At 36.6% G+C, this 18705-nt stretch overlaps 1 protein-coding gene across 1 annotated transcript; it reads right to left on the bottom strand.

Annotated features, from left to right (window-relative positions):
• Nucleotides 1-13428: 13428 nt before the first annotated feature.
• LOC145010015 (uncharacterized) lies at nt 13429-17913 on the bottom strand. The gene is made up of 5 exons (XM_078968614.1): nt 17134-17913; nt 16765-17088; nt 16379-16658; nt 16150-16304; nt 13429-13914 (listed from the first exon to the last, which is right to left on the bottom strand). Exons 1-5 carry the CDS (start codon nt 17911-17913, stop codon nt 13429-13431), a joined length of 2025 nt encoding a protein of 674 aa, XP_078824740.1.
• Between the last annotated feature and the right edge of the window lie 792 nt (nt 17914-18705).

Below are 18705 nucleotides of genomic sequence, written 5' to 3'. Positions count from 1 at the left end.
TCCCAACAACCATATTACACAACTGAATGACCGATGCAAGATTCCAAGCAAGTGTAGGAATGTAATACACATCTGTTAAATATATATAAGGAGTGACAATAGAACCAACACCCTCAACTGAAATTGGTGTAGCACTACCAGACATAACAGAGGCAGGGGTATGAGAAGATAATGAAGCAAAAGATGAAAAATATGGGGACATGTGATGAGATGCACCAAAATCTAATATCCACATGGATGAAGGAATACATGAGGTGTTGGATGAATGATACATGGAAGTTGACATGGCAGTTGGATTGGCAGCTAAGAACTATCTAAACTGCTTAATAATCTATGGATCCAAGGCTGATGGTGTTGTGAAATCTGTTTCATTCTCAACTGAAGGTGTAGCGGCAACATATTCTGGTGGCCTAAAAGATGGAAATGAGGGACATGGCTATCTAGAATACCTATTTTGTTGTGAAGACTCAGACTATACTAGTGATCCTGTTTGTTGTTCCTACTGATTTCCCTTGCTTGTCAGCTAAGGATAATTTGTCTTCCAATGGTTCTTCTTCTTACAGAATGCATACTCATCAAATGCAACTCTGGGATGATTTTGGTTTGAAGATTGATGACTTTATTGAACAGCAAAGACAGCAGGAATGGCTGTCTTGGGAGCTTTGTCAGCGTGGGACTTGATACGAGTTTCTTCAGCAATGAACTTGTGAACAACCGAATCAGCAATGGGAAGAGGTGTGCGATGCAAGATTCATCCACGAAGACCTTTAAAATCTGAACATAATGCCATCAAGAACGGAATCAAACGTTGCTCTTCCCTTATATCAATATAAGGCTTAAAAGCATTCAACACATTACGTTCTGTAAGAGCTAACTGATCACATAAATCTGACATAGCTGCATAAAATTCCTGAACGATAAGATTGTTACGTTGGAGCGCTCGAATATCAAACTTTAACTGATATTACTTTGCAAAGTTACATTGAGTATACAGATTAGCCAAGTGATCCCAAACCTCCTTTGTTGTGCCATACTTCACCAACTGAGTGCCAATAGACTAAATAACAGAACTACTAATCCAAGTAATGGTGTTGGAGTTATCCATCTCCCATGAATCCAGTAAGGTTGCATAATTAGCATCCTTCTCGTCTGTTGTTTTCTTCCTATCATCTATAACAATCCCCTACATAGTCTTGCCTCGAAAGAACTTCTTCATAACATAACTCCAATAGGAATAGTTCTTGCCATCAAGTTAGATAATAATGGAATGAAGAGAATCATCTCTCGGGGTCATATTCTAATATCAATCAAGCTAGAATAACCAAAACAACAACAAATATGAACAACAATAGTAACAATCAAGAACATAAAATCAACAAAAGAAACAGACAAAATGAAACCCTCGAGTTCGTTGAAACAAACAAATAAAATCAAATTGATTAAAGGAACGAAAAAGAAAACCATACCCAAAATTGCAAAAAATATATATACATTCATAGTGCTGATGAATAGCAACTCGATGAATAGTAACTTTATGAATAGTGATTTCGATGGATATTGATTTCGATGAATAGTAACATCGATGAATAGTGATTCGATAAAATAGTAACTTCGATTAATAGTGTCATGCCTACTATAACTTGCCTCCATAATGAAATACAGATGATCAACCGAGCTCTAATACCATGTAAACTAACAAGTGAAAGACATATATACAAACTAGGGTTTCATATTATTATCAAAGAGAAGTACAAATACAATGAAATGGAAAGACATAATATATAGATTAGCTAATTAAGGTTTCCTAGTTAAAAAGCCGAATCATAAAACCCAATACATGATAAAGCCCAAAATCTTATTAGGCTAACAACTATAACTAGTTACGTTTATGTTATCAATGCTTCCAAGCACTAGGACCTAGTACTTAGTTCTTTATAGATACTTGGGAATATTCATGACTACTATCCAATGAGCATTACCCAGATTTCGTTGATATTGACTAACCATGCTAGAAAAAGCCACGTCAGGCTGAGTACATGTCATAACATACATGATCGATCCAACAACAGAAGCATATGTAACTCTTCTCATTTCTGCTATCTCGACATCAGTACTCAAACTCTAATTGGTACTCAGTTCGATATTACTCTTGATAAGCAGTTCTTATTTCTTGCAATTCTCCATACTAAAATGATTTAGCACCTTTTGCAAGTAAATACATTGACTAAGTCCAATTAGTCTTTTACTCTTGTCTCTTAAAATACTTATTCCTAGAATATTGGCAGCCTCTCTCAGATCCTTTAAAGCGAAACACTTTCCATGCCAAGACTTTACCTCTTGCAAAATTGGAATTTTGTTTTCCTATAAGAAGTATGTAATTAACATATAATGCTAGGAAGGTGACTATACTACCACTAGCCTTAACATATACTTAACACTCATGTACACTTTTTGAGAAGCCAAACTCTTTGACATTCTCATCATAGAAAATATTCCATCTACGAGAAGCTTGTTTCAATCCTAATCATAATAAACCATGGGCTGGCATTGGTGCCTTCAACCCGCGAAACATAATTCAGAAACTCACCTCACTTTGTTGAATCTCTCAGGTAAAATCTCAGACTGTTGATATGGAAAAATCATTGCGCTAACACCATCAAATAATATCCAATTAATAACTGGTCCACAGCCCATAACTAGAATTCTTGTCCGATGTACAACAATTAGCGTAAAAATCCATTTTCCCTTCCCACACTTCGCCTAAAATCCAAGTCGTGATCTAATAGCACAAAAAGCCTAATATCACCCAACTTCCTAATTAGGCCAAAAACCCATCATGGGCCTAAGGCCCAAGGCCCAAAATAGCCAAAAAATCAGAATGCTAATGGCCCATTTAGGCGGAAACCTCTTCTAGACCAAAACTTGCCTAAACCGAGAAAGTCAACCGAAGTAAAGGCTTCTGAGTACGCCCGACGTATTCAGGCTTACACACCCGTTCTCGCCCACAGGCCAGTACGAACATCGTATGAGTTGGTATGCCCGACGTACAATGCATTTGACCACCTTCACCATTTACTGCTTAAACAATTAAACGATCACATCCAAGTCTCAGATCTAGTCCTTAAGGATTTCGTAACATGTAAAGTTGGCAACTTTACTCCTATACATGACTTAATGGGACCCGAAACGCAAAGAAAACCATAATAAGGATCCTAACACATGCATAGACCAATATAACTAATAAAGATAGAATTTTTTATGGACAATGGACCTCAAAGGTGGTAAGATAACCATCATGGGCTTCTAGAGTAGACTATACTCTCAAATATGGCTTAAAGGACCCAAAAATGCACAAATAAAACCCTAAATTGGATCAAGCATAAGGAACCATCAAGTTGAGAGCATTATACCTAATATAGCTTGCAGAGATGATGATCATTCTAGATATACAAGCTCAAGCCACACCAAAGCAACCTCCAAGTGTTCTTCTTCCTTCAAATCACCAATACTCACTTCCAAGCTCAAATCTCAAAAATGGCAATTAGGTTTTAGATAGATGCAGGTTGGTCATAAGGAAGTCTAAATGTGTCATAAGTTGTTTAAATATTGCAAAACCATAGAAATCTGGGTTTGCCCCTGTATAACATACACCCTTCATACTCCTACGTACGCCCAACGTATGTGGGTGCTTCCATGTCTTACCCTCGAGCCAGTATGCTCAACGTACACATAGAGTACGTGTAACACCCCGTTTATTAAATAAATAAATGAATAGTATCCCTAAAATCAATAATAATTTAGCAAGATGTTGGTTTCGAGTAGTTAATTGTAAATTTTAGACGTTGGGGGTTAAAAGTGTATGTTTCGGGATTTATTTTGTAATATTTTTAGAAGACAGGGGGTGTTTGGTATCATTTGTACCTAATAAGAAAGGATTTATGGAAGCAGGGGCTAAAGAGTAAATTATGGATCTAATTTGAAAAGAATTTATAGAGGGAGGGGTTGCTTGGTAAATTTCAGACTTAATTTGTAAAGGGTTTCAGGAGGCATGGTTTAAATGGTAAAATATGTGATATGATTCGAAATGATTTTCATAGAAAGGGACCATTTATGCCATTATGGGGTGAAGTTTCAAAGGGTGATAGGATATATAATCCGTCCATAACCCTAACCCTAGCCTCAATTTTCAGCCACCACCATCACTGGATCTTCCTACTGTTATTCGTCAATCTTCAGCTGCACCACCCTTCCTTCTCGTTTCCGATTGGCCAAGACCACCAGACGCCATCGTTCTAGGCCAATTCCTTTGTTGCCGAGTTTGGATGTCATTCAGCGCCACCATTTCTAACGCTACAAACGGTGACGAGGATGGCGAACGAGCATCTTTCTGCTGCTAACGTTCTCGATCACAGCCCTTCTCTCTATTCTTCCATGCTATGATTCCATTGGAATGTCCACTGTTGCCCATACTGTTCTTGTTAGCCGCTCCGGTCAACACTCACCACTCTGAGGGAGGTTGTGGTGTGCATCTCAGCGTGTGAGTCAGTCGTATGCGTGTTCTACTGCACTGCTGTTCATATGGGCATGATTATTGGCCTGATAACCGAGGAAAACTACCATGGCAGCTGACTATAATGTATGCCACCATGTACAACCGTTCTGCAACCACCAAGCGTTGTGTGGTGGTGGCTGTGTTTGATATTTAGTGACTGTGTGTGTGGTTTGGTTCATTGGGTTTATATCTAAAGTGTTTGTGTGTGAGTTTTGTGTGGCTAGAAAACCAAGGAAGCCACTACCACCACCATCTACCACAATCGACCAGCACAAGGGTGGTTGTGTGTGTGTTTTTATTTTTGGGTAAAAGCATTGTAAATTGTAATTAGTGAATAGTATAATAAAGAAAACACATAACCACAACTTTGAGGTGGTGGCTATCGGCACCAGCCGCCGTGTTGAGTGGCAGAATGCCTTGTTTGTGTTTTGACTCGTTTGGGATGCTTGGAAAAAATCGGCTAGAACCATTACCACCACCGTGAGGTGGTGGCCGCCGCTTTGAGCCGCTATTGATCATCACCACCCAAGGTGGTAGTGGGTGGTGCCCGAATAATGATACCCTAGTGGGCCTAATGAAACCCTAATTGATCTAAAGACTTAGTTTTAGGCCTATTGGGTTGTGATTAGGTTGGAAACCCTAATTAGGGTTTAGAAAACCCTAATTTTAGATATATGGGTTTTGGATTGTCGGGACCCGCATTTTCAATGACCAGATTTGGATTATGTATTAAGCCCGACCACACTACATGATTGTCCCAATAGATTGATGGACCTAATTGATTAAGTCCTTAATGGGTTAAGTAAGAAACACTTAACCCTAATCGTCATTTCATGTGAAAACCCTAATCTAATTTAGGCCTTAAGTTGGGCCTTTCTATTGGGCTTTGGTGATTGGGCTATTGATGGGTCATTCAAAATCAATCTTATGGACTAGAATAATTTGATGGGCTTTAAGGTAAGGCCTGTGTGAGGGTTTGGGCCCAATTTGGAAAATTAGGCCATAGTTGGGCCTTTATGATTATGAGATATTTGGCTATTAGAAATGCCAAATGTTTGGACTGGACTAAGTGGTTGCGCCTTAGAATAAGACCATGTAAAGGTTTGGCCCCAATTTGGAAAATTGGGGCCATATGTTGGGCTTTCATTCATATTTTGACTTTTATGCCTTTGGATTGGGCCTTGAGTTGGAATCAAGCTAAGTTTGGGGTAAAATACTCTTTTACCCTAAAACATGGACTTATGGATATATGTTGGAACCCAATTACTGATTGGGTGTTATTTTGATGTTGACAGTTTGTGAACCTGTCATCATGTAGCTAGAGTTTTATCTGCGAGACTTCAGTAGTGTGAGGCGAGTTACCTTCCGGTAGAGGTGGGTCTAAGGCACCAATGTCGGCCCACTAGTAGGTGGTTATGTTTGAGATGATTATCTTTGTGATAATTGTCTGGTTTGTCATTATCTGTTTTGCTTTATGTGTTAGTATGCTAGGTTATTATGTGGTAGTGGTAGGGGTGAAATAGTCCCCAGTTACCAATTGAAAGATACCGAAGGGGAGGCCAGCACCCATATATGCTAGGTAGTTACCGGTTGAAAGATACCGAAGGGGAGGCCAACACCCAGTTTGCTAGACAGTTACCAGTCCAAAGATACTAAAGGGAAGGACAGCAGCCTGATATGCTAGGCAGTTATCGATTGAAAGATACCGAATACGAGGCCAACACTCAGATATACTAAGGAGTTACCGACTGAAAGATACCTAAGGGAGGCCAACACCCAGATATGCTAGGCATTATGTGTATATATATGGTATGTGGTATGATGGGGGAACTCACTAAGCTTCGTACTTACGGTTTTCAATTTTGGTTTCAGGTACTTCGTTATCAAAGGAATGAAGTCGACTCGATCACAACGCATCACACTATGTTTTCCGCACACGAGATCTTTGAGATTATACTCTGATATTGTTTTATGATGACATGCTTTATTTTTGACATATTATGGATGTTTTCTTATACTGTTGGTTTTAGAATAACTTAATTTTAACGATTTTTTTTGTTCTTAAATTTTAGGATGTTACAGTACGCCCATCATATTCGGCTACGGACAAAAATGAAAAGAATTCTCAATAAGGGCTAAAAAGGACATACCAATAAATCTCGAATGTTACAAAAGGGGATGTATATAGACTACAAAAGGGGTCTATAGAGACGATACAGTAGTGACAACACCTATGGCAACAAAGTTTATTGTGCCTTGGGCCAACGACAACATATTTTTTCGTTTTCCTTTAAAAACTTAACATCCTTGTATCCTATCTTGAAAAACATAGGAAATGATTGCATCCCTCCAAAATAGGAAAAGTTCACCTGCAAGTTTTTATCTTGTACATGTTGCCTTAAAGGGTATTTTGCCTTTCTATCTGGCTAGTCATCTCCACTAGACTATTAAATGAGGATTCATCAAGAAGTCGTTTTAGTCAGTGAACAATTCTATCTAGAGGGTCTCTTCACATATGAAATTCTTGCATAAAGGAAACAAGCTCTTAGGGTTTCATCTTCCATCCTATGCAATGCGCAACTGTAGTTTTTTTTGGTACGATCTCTATTTTTTATTCGATTTCATATAGTGATAGATAGGCTCCCTTCAAATACAAAATGATGTATTACCACAACAACTCCAGTGGCCATCTCTCATTATTTGTGTAGTTTTGTGCCTGAAAATACTAAACTAATTAAATGTTCTTTTAAATGGTTTTCGTGGGTGTTGTGACAACGATGTTATGCTAATTAATGTGGTGAAATTTTAACATGCAGAATGTAATATTATAAGGATTTACTTACCGGTGGATTTGATAGGAGTTCTCAATGATACCTTAAATTTTATGTTGAAGAATTCATGGAACATTTTTTGGATGCTTCATCTTCAACAAAGATCCCAACATTCAATAACAATTGTTTGAAGGAATTTTGTGTTATTACCTATGGTCCTTTGGATTCTAGAAACAGTGTGCATCTTGTTTGGTTTATTCCTTGGCTTTGTATTGGTAGCTCAATAGAAGACATGACGTGTGTTAGAACGTTTGGTGTTTGAGTTAAATTGACTTGTTTAGAATCTTTACTGGCAAAACTAATATATATATATATATATATATATATATATATATATATATATATATATATATATATATATATATATATATATATATATATATTGGTTTTTTTAGAACGGCCAATCTACTATGCTCCTAAATTACTCCTATATCCACATATTTCTCCAATAAAACTTGAACTCTCAACGTATAGAAAGGAGGACAACCTTAACACATGCAAACCATATGTTAGGAATAAAAGTCATATATTCAACATAATTATTTTGTTTATATGTGGATCTATGTATTATTCTTTGGAAAATACAAGTTATGCTCAAAATAATCATTAGAGTGGAAGGAGTCGGAGGAAAGGTTCCTTCCTTTTTGGTGGGTCATACACTTCTTTTGATTACTCTCATTTCCCTCACCTAAAAGTCAATGAGTAGGAGGGAAGCCCTTCTCTCATTTTTTTTTTTTTAAATAAAATTAATTTTTTCTGATTTATAATTTTTAAATTAATATCAAACACAAAGTTTAATTAAAAATAAAAAGCATTTCATTAAGTAAAAAAAATTACATTAACCCTAATATTTAAATAAGTAGAAACCGCAAAAAAAAAAAAAAAAAAAAAAAAAAAAAAAAAAAAAAACTACAACATAATAAAAATTATTAATTAATATACTAATTTTATTTAAACCTAGATACGTCACTCGGAATCATCGTTTTCGTTCTCGCCTTGATCATCTGCATTATTCTACCAAGCGTCACTCTCGTCGTCAAAATCTTCACTCTTGACGAACATATCAGAATCCTCGTCTGATTCATCAAACAAATCATCATCGTGGGATAACTCGTGCGGGGGCTGAATATGAGCCCTATAAATAGAGATGCACACAAAAACCGGATTCACTATTCAAAACCGGATCCAATCCGAAACCGGATTGGGTCAAAACCGGTTTTGACCAAACCGGATCGGATCGGATTTAAAACCGGATTTTCAATCGGATCCTAATCCTATATTCCAAATCGGATTTGATACCGGATCGTAAACCGGATTCGCTAAAAACCGGATCCAAATCCGCCCCAAAATCCGATTAAAACCCACTAAAATCGGTTTAAACCGGTTTCCAATCGGATTAGAATCGGATTCGGATTTTGGTTAGAACCGGATCGGATTTTGACCGGATTCGGATCGGATTTTGACCGGATCGGATTTTTGATGACGTAAGAGAAACCGGATCGGATTCGGATCCGGATCGGATCGGATCGGATTCGGGTTTTGTGCATCTCTACCTATAAATGTGCTCCACCAAATCAGCACGAAGGGCCTAATGAAGGTCGCGATTGTGTACTTCTCTTCTATTCACCCTATACTCTTGTATACCAATGACTACTCCTTCGATATTTGGCAAAACTTCATTTTCGGTGTATCGGCATATCGTTCTTTCTTCGTCTTCAAGAATCATATTATGCAATATGATACATGCATACATTACGTGTTGTAACCTTTTCACCTCATATGACCTTACCCCGACCGTTAGTACTTGCCAACGTCTCTTAAGTACACCAAATGCTTGCTCCACATCCTTCCTAGCTGACTCTTGCGCCTCTTTAAACTTTTTCTTTTTCAGGTTGTTAGGACATGTAAACGATTTCACAAAAACAGAGAAGGGAGGATATATACCGTCAGTAAGATAGTATCCACGCTTATATGCTACCCCGTTTGCTTGAAAAGGTACATCATGTGACTTTCCAAGATAGATATTGCTAAATACAGGTGAATGGTCTAGCACGTTGATGTCATTGTTTGCACTAGCTGGACCAAAGAATGCATGCCATATCCAAAGATCATGTGATGCGATAGCCTCTAGAATGATCGTCGGCTCTTTGTGGTCACCTCTCATGTACTAACCACGCCATGCGTTGGGGCATAATGACCAACTCCAATGCATGCAATCGATACTACCTAGCATTCCAGGGAATCCATGTTTGCCTTCATGCACCATATACAATTGGTGGATATCGTTGATAGTTGGTTTGAGCAAATATTGTTGCCCGTAAACTAAACAGATCGCTTTGCAGAACTTGTACACAGAGTCCCTCACGGTACGCTTTGACATCCTAAAATACTCGTCCAATTTGTCTGCGCCCATGCCTTATGCTAGCTGACGAATTGAAGTTGTGCATTTTTGAATGGGAGAGAAACCTTTTTTCCTCTTGCATCCATTTTCCATTGGACATATGGAAAGCGGTCTTCCAAATCACCAACAATACGTAAAAATAGTTCATTCCTCATCCGGAACCGACGTTGAAACATTACAGCGTAGACGACATCATCTGCAAAATAATATTCTATAAGACGATCGTGTCCGGCTCCGTGATTTCTACGTAACGGCGGCTTTCTTAGGTTAGGTCGTGCACGTGATGTTTCACCAAGTCGGTTTTGATAGTATGCAATCGTTTTCGCTATGACGGAACCAATAAACTTAGCCTCCTCTACTGCCGTCGAATCGGATGATGAAGATGATGACATTTTGAGTAATATTTTTTAGAGAGAAATAGAGAAATATAGATTATGGTTTAAAAAATGATAAAATGGTTAAGTATTTATAGATTAAGAAAAGGGAAGAAAAAGAGTATATATATATATATATATATATATATATATATATATATATATATATATATATCTTAACGGCTATGTATCCGTTTGAGTAAAAAAGAAAATAAATAAATAAATGCATTGACCAATGGTTAGAAGAGAGAGAGCGGGACTCTCTCCCCCTCGGTTGCTTCCCGCGGTTCCTTTCCCGGACCCACGGTGTGGTGTGCACAGGTGCGGGATCGGTTCCCTCACCTTTCCCTTACCACACTCCGTCCGACCTTATATTTATATGTGATTCTTTGTTTTATTTATGCTATTGTCCAAGAATTCCTATTCTTTATCTATTTTCCTATTTCATCTTGATTTTTTTTGTTTTGTTTTTAGCAGGTCTTGAAATCATAAGCTTATCACTAGTACAGAAGAGATTTGATGGTGCGTTTATATAGTTTGTTGATGCGGTTTTCTGACCGCACCAAAAAATATGGCACTAAAAAATAGTACTATTTGATGATGCGGTTTACAAACCGCATTAAAAAACACTAGAAACCGCGTTATAATGTATCAAAATTAAAATAACAAATCGCATTAAAAAATCAGCAACCGCTCTATTAAATATTAGTACTAAAAAATCAAAAAACGCCCTATTAAGTAATCACACCAACAAATAAGGAACCGCTCTATTAAATATTAGCACCAAAAAATAAACAACCGCCTTATTAAATAATCGCACCAGCAAATCTGAAACCACTCTATTAAATAATGGAGCCAAAAAATAAGAAACCGTCTTATTAAATAATATATATATATGAGGTTAAGATTAAATATGAATTATAAGTATATAGCACAAACACAAAACCGTACTATAAAAAATAATATATCATTTAAAAATCATTAATAAACAAAAACATAGTATTTAACAAAACTTCATTATACAAAAAACCTAACAATTTCTAATTTACATTTTAGTTATAATAAAACACAAAACATTATAATTCTTAGAAAGTTCTTTTCCGACTATCGTTCACCATCTTAATTAAACGAGGTATTATTTGTGAGACCATATCTTCAAGTTTAACGGGCGTAACAAAACTCTTCTTTTTCCATAACTGCAACAAACAAACAAACAACATATATATATATATATATATATATATATATATATATATATATATATATATATATATATATACACACACACACAAAAAAAAATATTGATATTTTAAATCTATACAAAATACTTACTTTATTTTCAAAATCATGTTGAATGGTCTCAACAAACTCCTTCATATGTGCACATGGTTGTTGGATTGGGGTTAGGTTGAGGCGAGTCCTGCTTTGTGCTGTAAGCCAACATACCCATGGCGGACTGGTTTGACCTAAGGCTCGATGAGCTGTCCGGATAGGCCGAAGGCCCCAAGAGGGCGAACCAGTCATACTGTAGACTCAGAGAGTGGACCATGTGGACTGGGAGGGGTCACAAGGTAGATTGGAGTTGCTTTTTGCACCCATGGAAGGTCCCTTGCAACATAAGAGCCATTTTAGGGTCTTTTGAGCTCATAGTCCTTTGCTTTTTGTACCCATGGAAGGTCCCTTGCACGTAAAGTTCATAACTTTACGTGCTAGATGGATCTTAGGAGTCTATTTAAGGGCACTCATAGCCTGTCATTGCAAGGGACCTATTTAAGGGTACTCATAGCCTCTCATTGCGGCTACCAGTCCCTTGAGAGAAACCCTAAGTGAGCTAAATCGTTTTTGAGGAAGGAGAGGCCAAAAGGGGGTGTTCATACCCAGTCATACTAGATAGAATATGGTTATGTGTTACATGCTATGTGGTAGTAGTAGAGGGGTGAAACAACCCCATCATCCGGTCGAGAGGACCGAAGGGGGGGGCAACACGGTAGCGGCACATCATACACACATTCATTGTTTTCCGCACAATGGATATTCTGGGATTGTACTCTGACATGTTACTATTTTTATGACTTGGGTTTTCAGATATGATACATTATTCTATAAGATGATGTGATTTCACAGTATTTTCTTAAGAATATTTTTATGAGTCAGTTAATTAAATAAAAAATTTGGACTTGAAAATTGGGTCGTTACAGATCCAGAGTTGGATTGAGTGTTCTAGCCTCATAACACCTTGCATGCACCTTAGCAACTTTACATGCAAAGCTGGCATTAGAAGTCCAGATCTATGAGTTGAAGGTGTTGGAATGGACTGTAATCGACATAATAGAGATGTCACAAGGTGTACTCGGCGAGTCAGGTCGCAAACCCATGACTCATCGTGGACTTAGCAATAATTTTTTTTTCATTTTACCAATAGATTGTACATTAATTGAATGTAAAAATTAATAAAATATTACTCGTTATTTTTTAAATTAAATAATTTAGTTTTTCTAAAAAGAAAATAGCAATGCATAATTATCTTTTCTAAAATACTACTCAATCAAAACTCAATATGTTTTTATGCGTTTATCGATTTTTTGATGCTATTTTTAGCTTCTTTTTATGCGTATTTTGAGGCGGTTTGATTTTTTGTTGCTGTCTTTGTCTTTGTCTTTTGAGGCGGTTACTTTTATTTTTTAGGGCGGTTTCCACGTAAAAACTAGAAGTATATCTTTTGATGCGGTTTTCGTTTTTTTGAAGCAGTTTGTTTATTTTTTAGGGCGGTTTTCACCAAAAAAGTAGATTACCTATTTTTGTTAATAGAACAAGTAAATGTCTGATACATTAAATGCCATCACAAGTGATCAAACGCCGCAGATAAAAAAAAGTCTTAACTGATACTTTTAAATGTTATTTGATATTTCTTATTACAATTATACAAACATTATAATTATCAAAAGATAAGGACAATATTGTTATTATTTATCAATACATAGTATTTCATACAAAATTCATGTAAAAACAACATTCAAAAATGAAAAAAAAAAAAAAAAAAACCAATCCATGCACTTAATCAACATATGTCCCTTCTATGTTAGATCGTACAAATGTTGTGCATTCAATATTATCGTAATTACCGGGTTCAATACCAACCGAAAATGGTGGTAGATCATCAAAGTGGTCGTATTCTTCTTCGTCAACGACATCATCAACACAAATAATACGTCGTTTGCCTTGTAAGACGATGTGCTCTTTTTTCTTGCTTAGGTCTTTGATATAGAAAACCTATGTGACATGTTTTGCGAGAACGAATGGCTCAGATACATAGCCATTACTTGAAAGGTTAACAAGTGTAAAACCATCTTTATTAACTTGAACACCTGTACGATTATTCACCCATTTACATTTGAACATAGGAATAACGAAGTCATAATAATTCAACTCCCAAATTTTGTGTATAACACCGTAATAAGAATCTTTGGCTATTCTTATCAAAGTATCATGATCCCGTCTATCGAATTCGGTCGTTGATGCTATCATTGTAACTCCACTATTCTGCATTGTACTTTTTTTATCTTGATCCTTGGTGTAAAATGTATAACCGTGAATGTCGTACCCTTGATAAGATTTAACTCTACAATCTGGCCCACGTCCCAACCTTTTCACGGTTTCATCAACATCCGTTTCTACTACCTTCTTTTCCAACCAACTCGAAAACTCTTTGTTATGATTGTTTATGTACCACATTTTTTCCTTACCCGGGTATTTCAACTTTAACATGTCCATGTGTTCATCAATGTAAGGAGTAAGACATTTCATGTGTTTAGGACCACTAAATGTGCAATGTGACATCCCCAAAATCTCGGCCAGAAAAGACCGATTTTCATTTATGCTTTTAAAATAATTTCAGAGTAAATCCTTTTGATTTGAAAGAGTTGCGGAATTTGTTCCCAAAAACAAAACATGATAAAACAATGTTTACCAAAGCATTTCATAAAAGAAATGTATTTTCATTATATAATCAAAACTCAGGGTGTCATGTTCCGATACAGACCAATAAGCATAAACGATAACATTACAAGTCATTCAACAAATATATACATATACAGACTTTTAAACAAAACAACTTGATGGTTCATCCATCTTACGCCCTTGCGCCACTTCCTGTAATACAAATAAAACTAAGTGAGTCAGGCTTGGGAGCCTGGTGAGCATATAGGGTTTTCAACCCACAATAAATAATTAAATTAATTATTATCAACCAACAATAACCCAATTACCCATTCCCGTTATTCTCACTTTATGTCTCTAAAATAACTAACACAAGGCACCTAGTCTAAGAATATTTCATCGGGGTGACAACACATGCTTCGGGGGTTACTCAACAATATAAGTCAAATAAGGCAACCATGAGGGGGATGGAATACAGCGAATGAACACCCAAGTTCATTAACACCTACAGATTATGAGCCTGCTAGCGTTCCACTGGACTGTCTAGAAAAGTCTGTGGTCGTCATCTAAAATTCCGCTAGATGACTGGATCAAAACAACATTGAGGCCTCTCATCTGTTTATTACACACCAACTATCTACCCATGTTCTACCCAACATATTAGTAGATAAAACATACATTTTTATACATAGTTTCAAAACCTGTATAGCATGCTAAATCAATACATTTCCACATAACAGATGAGGCACACACATAACACGTATTTCATATAGAAATAATCAGATCTGTAAGATAGAAGAAAGTTAATATACCTTCACACACATAACAACAAAATATACACATAACACATATTTCGTATAAAATACTTCATAATTATACGTTAGAAGAAAGTAACAACACATTCACACATATAAACAACAATATACTCAATACACTCAAATCATATTTGTATTATTATCGTGTTTATGAAAGGTAGTATACACTCACTTGATCAGAAGATGATCGGACAGCACTACGACTTGCAAAAGTAGTAATCCTCAGCAAATCTGGAAGATCTCTACAAAAATCGAACTTCTCTCGGGCAGAGCTTCGGCTCGGAAACCGCACTTCTCGGGATCTTCGGGATCTCGGGACTTGCTTCGGGACTCAGGAATATTACCGGGGCTTTGGGGTACTTCTGGAACGCAAATCGATGCAAAACGGGAGAGAGAAGAGAGAAAATAGCAACCCTAAACGGCTGGCCCTTCAAATCTATTTATAGGGTAAATTTGGCCCTTGCCACGTCGTGGCAACCTTTTTCCACGTCGTGGGCTTGGTCGTCACTGCATGCGTCATCCCAAGTTGCATCTGGGGGCCTCCCGGAGGTGTCAGGACACTTGCCACGTCGTGGCACTGCTTGCCACGTCGTGGTCTCTGACAGTTTTGGGGTTTCGCGCCCCGAACTTCAGAAATTCATAACTTTCGCATACGAACTCCGTTTTCGACGTTCTTTATATCGCCACGAAGGTGAGATTATGCTCTACAACTCTCGTTTAGACTCCATTGGCTAATTTTGACTTTATTTTTAATATATTATAAGTATATTACTTATATATTATTTTTAGTAGGCCGGGACAGGAAAACTCCGTTCGAAATTCATAACTCCTTCATCCGAACTCTGATTCCGTCCGTCTTTCCGTCGTTGCAGTACTATCGATGAGATCTTCAATTCTCATTTAGATCACTAAGGATAGATATCTATCTACCTTAAATTCACTATTTACATCGCGCTGGGTCGCGCTGGGTCGTGCCGGTTCTATCGCGAAACTTCGGCAGGTCATAACTTCTTCGTTATAACTCGGATTTCGGTATTCTTTATATATTCGGAAACCTCGTTTCAACTACTACAACATTATCCATAAATATAGGCTTTATCTAACATTTCATTTTGACGCTTATTTTTATTGTTAATTAAATTAAGACACACAATTTAGCACATAACACATAATACTCAAATAATACACTTCTATTATTTCAAAACGGGTTACAAAGGTTAACCTAGACTATTATACCAACATTAATGACAAGCCCAGAAAAACAGGCGTTACGTGCAACTTGTAACACTTCATAAGTTGGCATGTTTATTTTGCAACCGACTCCTCCCTTTCCTTCAAATCGACCTGAATGACGAGTTTTTGGAACACCAACACTTTCGACATCTTTCATATAGCCTACAGAAATTATTAATATTATATATAAAATATTATAGATTGTTATAACTGTAATATATTGTTAATAGGATTACCTTGACAGAACTCAATAACCTCTTCACAAGTATACCCTTCAACAATACTGCCCTCTGGCCGATTACGGTTTCTTACGTAACCTTTTAGGATACCCATGTATCTTTCAAAAGGGTACATGTATCGTAAGAATACAGGACCACAAGCCTTAATTTCTCGTACGATATCAGATATGAGGTGAACAATTATATCAAAAAATGAGGGTGGAAAGTGCATCTCTAGTTCACAAAGTGTAACATAAACGTCTTTCTCCCATTGATCCAAATCTTCTACATCAACAACCTTTGAGTGAATGTTGTTAAAAAAAAAAAAGCTTAGTGATAGAATGTCGGACATCATCTTGTAAAATTCCAAGAATTGCGATAGGAATCATATGTGTCATCAAAACGTGACAATCATGAGAGTTCATTCCAAACAATTTACAGTCTTTCATCGACACAAATCTTTTAATGTTTGCAGAATAAGTTGATGGGACCTTAATATCATGTAAACATTGACAAAACTTTAGTTTTTCTTCGTTTGATGTAGTATAACAAGCAGGTGGGAGGTAAACACCGTTAGCACTCTGTTCGGGGGCAAGATCTTCACGTATCCCCATCTCGGCCATGTCCTTTCGGACATTAACCTCTTTAATTTTTTGCTTCATCTCTAATAATAAGTATATCAAGCTCTCACATACATTTTTTCTATATGCATAACATCTAGACAATGTCTAACATTCAAATATCTCCAGTAAGGCAATTCAAAAAAAATTGACTTTTCTTTTCCAAAGGGCATTTTTATCAACACGAAATCTTTTTCCCAACACAACATTTAAACTTGCAACTCGTGAAAATGCATCAAATCGTTTCCTCATCGTTCTAATCTCAATACTTTCGTCAAACTCAATAGTTTTCTTCCTAAAACGGTGACCCTTAGGAAGAAATCTTCGATGTCCCATGTATATAATTTTTTTGGAATTTGTTAACCATATTGAGCTTGTTTGATCTTCACAAACTGGACAAGCTTTCTTACCCTTTTTTTTGTATCCTGACAAGTTACCGTATGCTGGAAAATTACTTATAGTACAAAAAATCATGGCCTGCAATTGAAAGTGTTGTTTCTTATAAGCATCATATACATATACACTCAAACTCCAAAGAGTTTTTAAGTCATCAATCAAAGGAGACAAATAGACATCAATATCGTTACCATGTTGTCTCGGCCCCTGAATCAACAACGACATCATAATGTATTTTCGTTTCATGCATAACCATGGTGGAAGATTGTAAATGCATAAAAGAACTGGCCACGTACTATGACAACTGCTAATGTTCCAAAAATGATTGATCCCGTCTGAACTTAGCCCAAACCGTATGTTTCTCATCTCTTTTCCAAATTCAGGATACTTCTTATCAATATTTCTCCACTGAGGTGAATCCGCAACATGTCTTAGTTTTCCGTCAGTTACACGTTCTTCCGAATGCCAACAATGTAACTTTGCTTCTTTTTCGTTTGAAAATAACCTTTTTAGTCTTGGTAAATAGGGAGATACCATAATATTTTAGCCGGTGGTCCATTTTTTGTCACATCATCATCTACTTCATCCGAATCTTTTTTCCGTTTATACCTCGATGCACCGCAAAAAACACAATTATGTTTATTCTCGAACTCCTATCTGTACGACATACAATTATTTGGACATGCATGTATTCTTTCAACTTCCAATCCCATCAGACACATTAGCTTTTTTGCTTGATATGCAGAAATGGGTAATACATTATCTTCCGGAAGAATGTCATGCAAAACCTCTAATAGACTTGTGAAACTTTTATCAGTCCATCCATTTTTCGACTTTAAGTTAATCAACCTACATACCACATCGAGTTTCATAAATTTGGAACCGCTATATAACGGTGTTTCTGCTTCTTCAAATACGTGTTGTAACTTTTCTTGTTCAACATCATCCATGTTAGTCTCCATGTCATCAAACATTTCATTGAAATTGTCATTTGGGTCATTTGAATGATGATCATCTTCATCAACATATGAATCATTGTTGTATGTACTATTATGAATATTTATATTGCTCGACGATGTGCCATAATCAAGAAGTGTTTCTCCATGTCTTGACCAACAAGTGTAATTAGGTACAAAACCATTTTGCAACAAATGATACTCTATTTCTCCAATAAAATTAAACGTTTTAAAGTTTTTACAAAGGTTACAAGGACAAGAAATCGATTCATTTCCATTATTCACGCGATTTGTCTCGGCAACCCTAATAAAAGTTCGAACACCCTCTATATAAAGTTCAGAAAAACGTGAAGTTTTGTACTTCCAATAATCA

Source organism: Lactuca saligna, chromosome 8 (genome assembly GCF_052625555.1).
Source record: "Lactuca saligna cultivar CGN05327 chromosome 8, ASM5262555v1, whole genome shotgun sequence".
In the NCBI taxonomy this organism is placed as follows: Eukaryota; Viridiplantae; Streptophyta; class Magnoliopsida; order Asterales; family Asteraceae; genus Lactuca; species Lactuca saligna.
The sequence above is the reverse complement of the archived record's forward strand: the minus strand, read 5'-3'. Positions and strand labels throughout refer to the sequence as shown.

Bases quoted from the DNA above. Each gene is read 5' to 3' on its own strand.
- LOC145010015 (XM_078968614.1), bottom strand. From the start codon at position 17,913: ATGGTATCTCCCTATTTACCAAGACTAAAAAGGTTATTTTCAAACGAA. The intron at 16,659-16,764 runs GTTTTGATGACA...ATTCACTCAAAG, and splicing joins TGAACTCTCATGATTGTCAC to GTTGTTGATGTAGAAGATTT. The intron at 16,305-16,378 runs GTAATCCTATTA...TAATTTCTGTAG, and splicing joins GGTTATTGAGTTCTGTCAAG to GCTATATGAAAGATGTCGAA.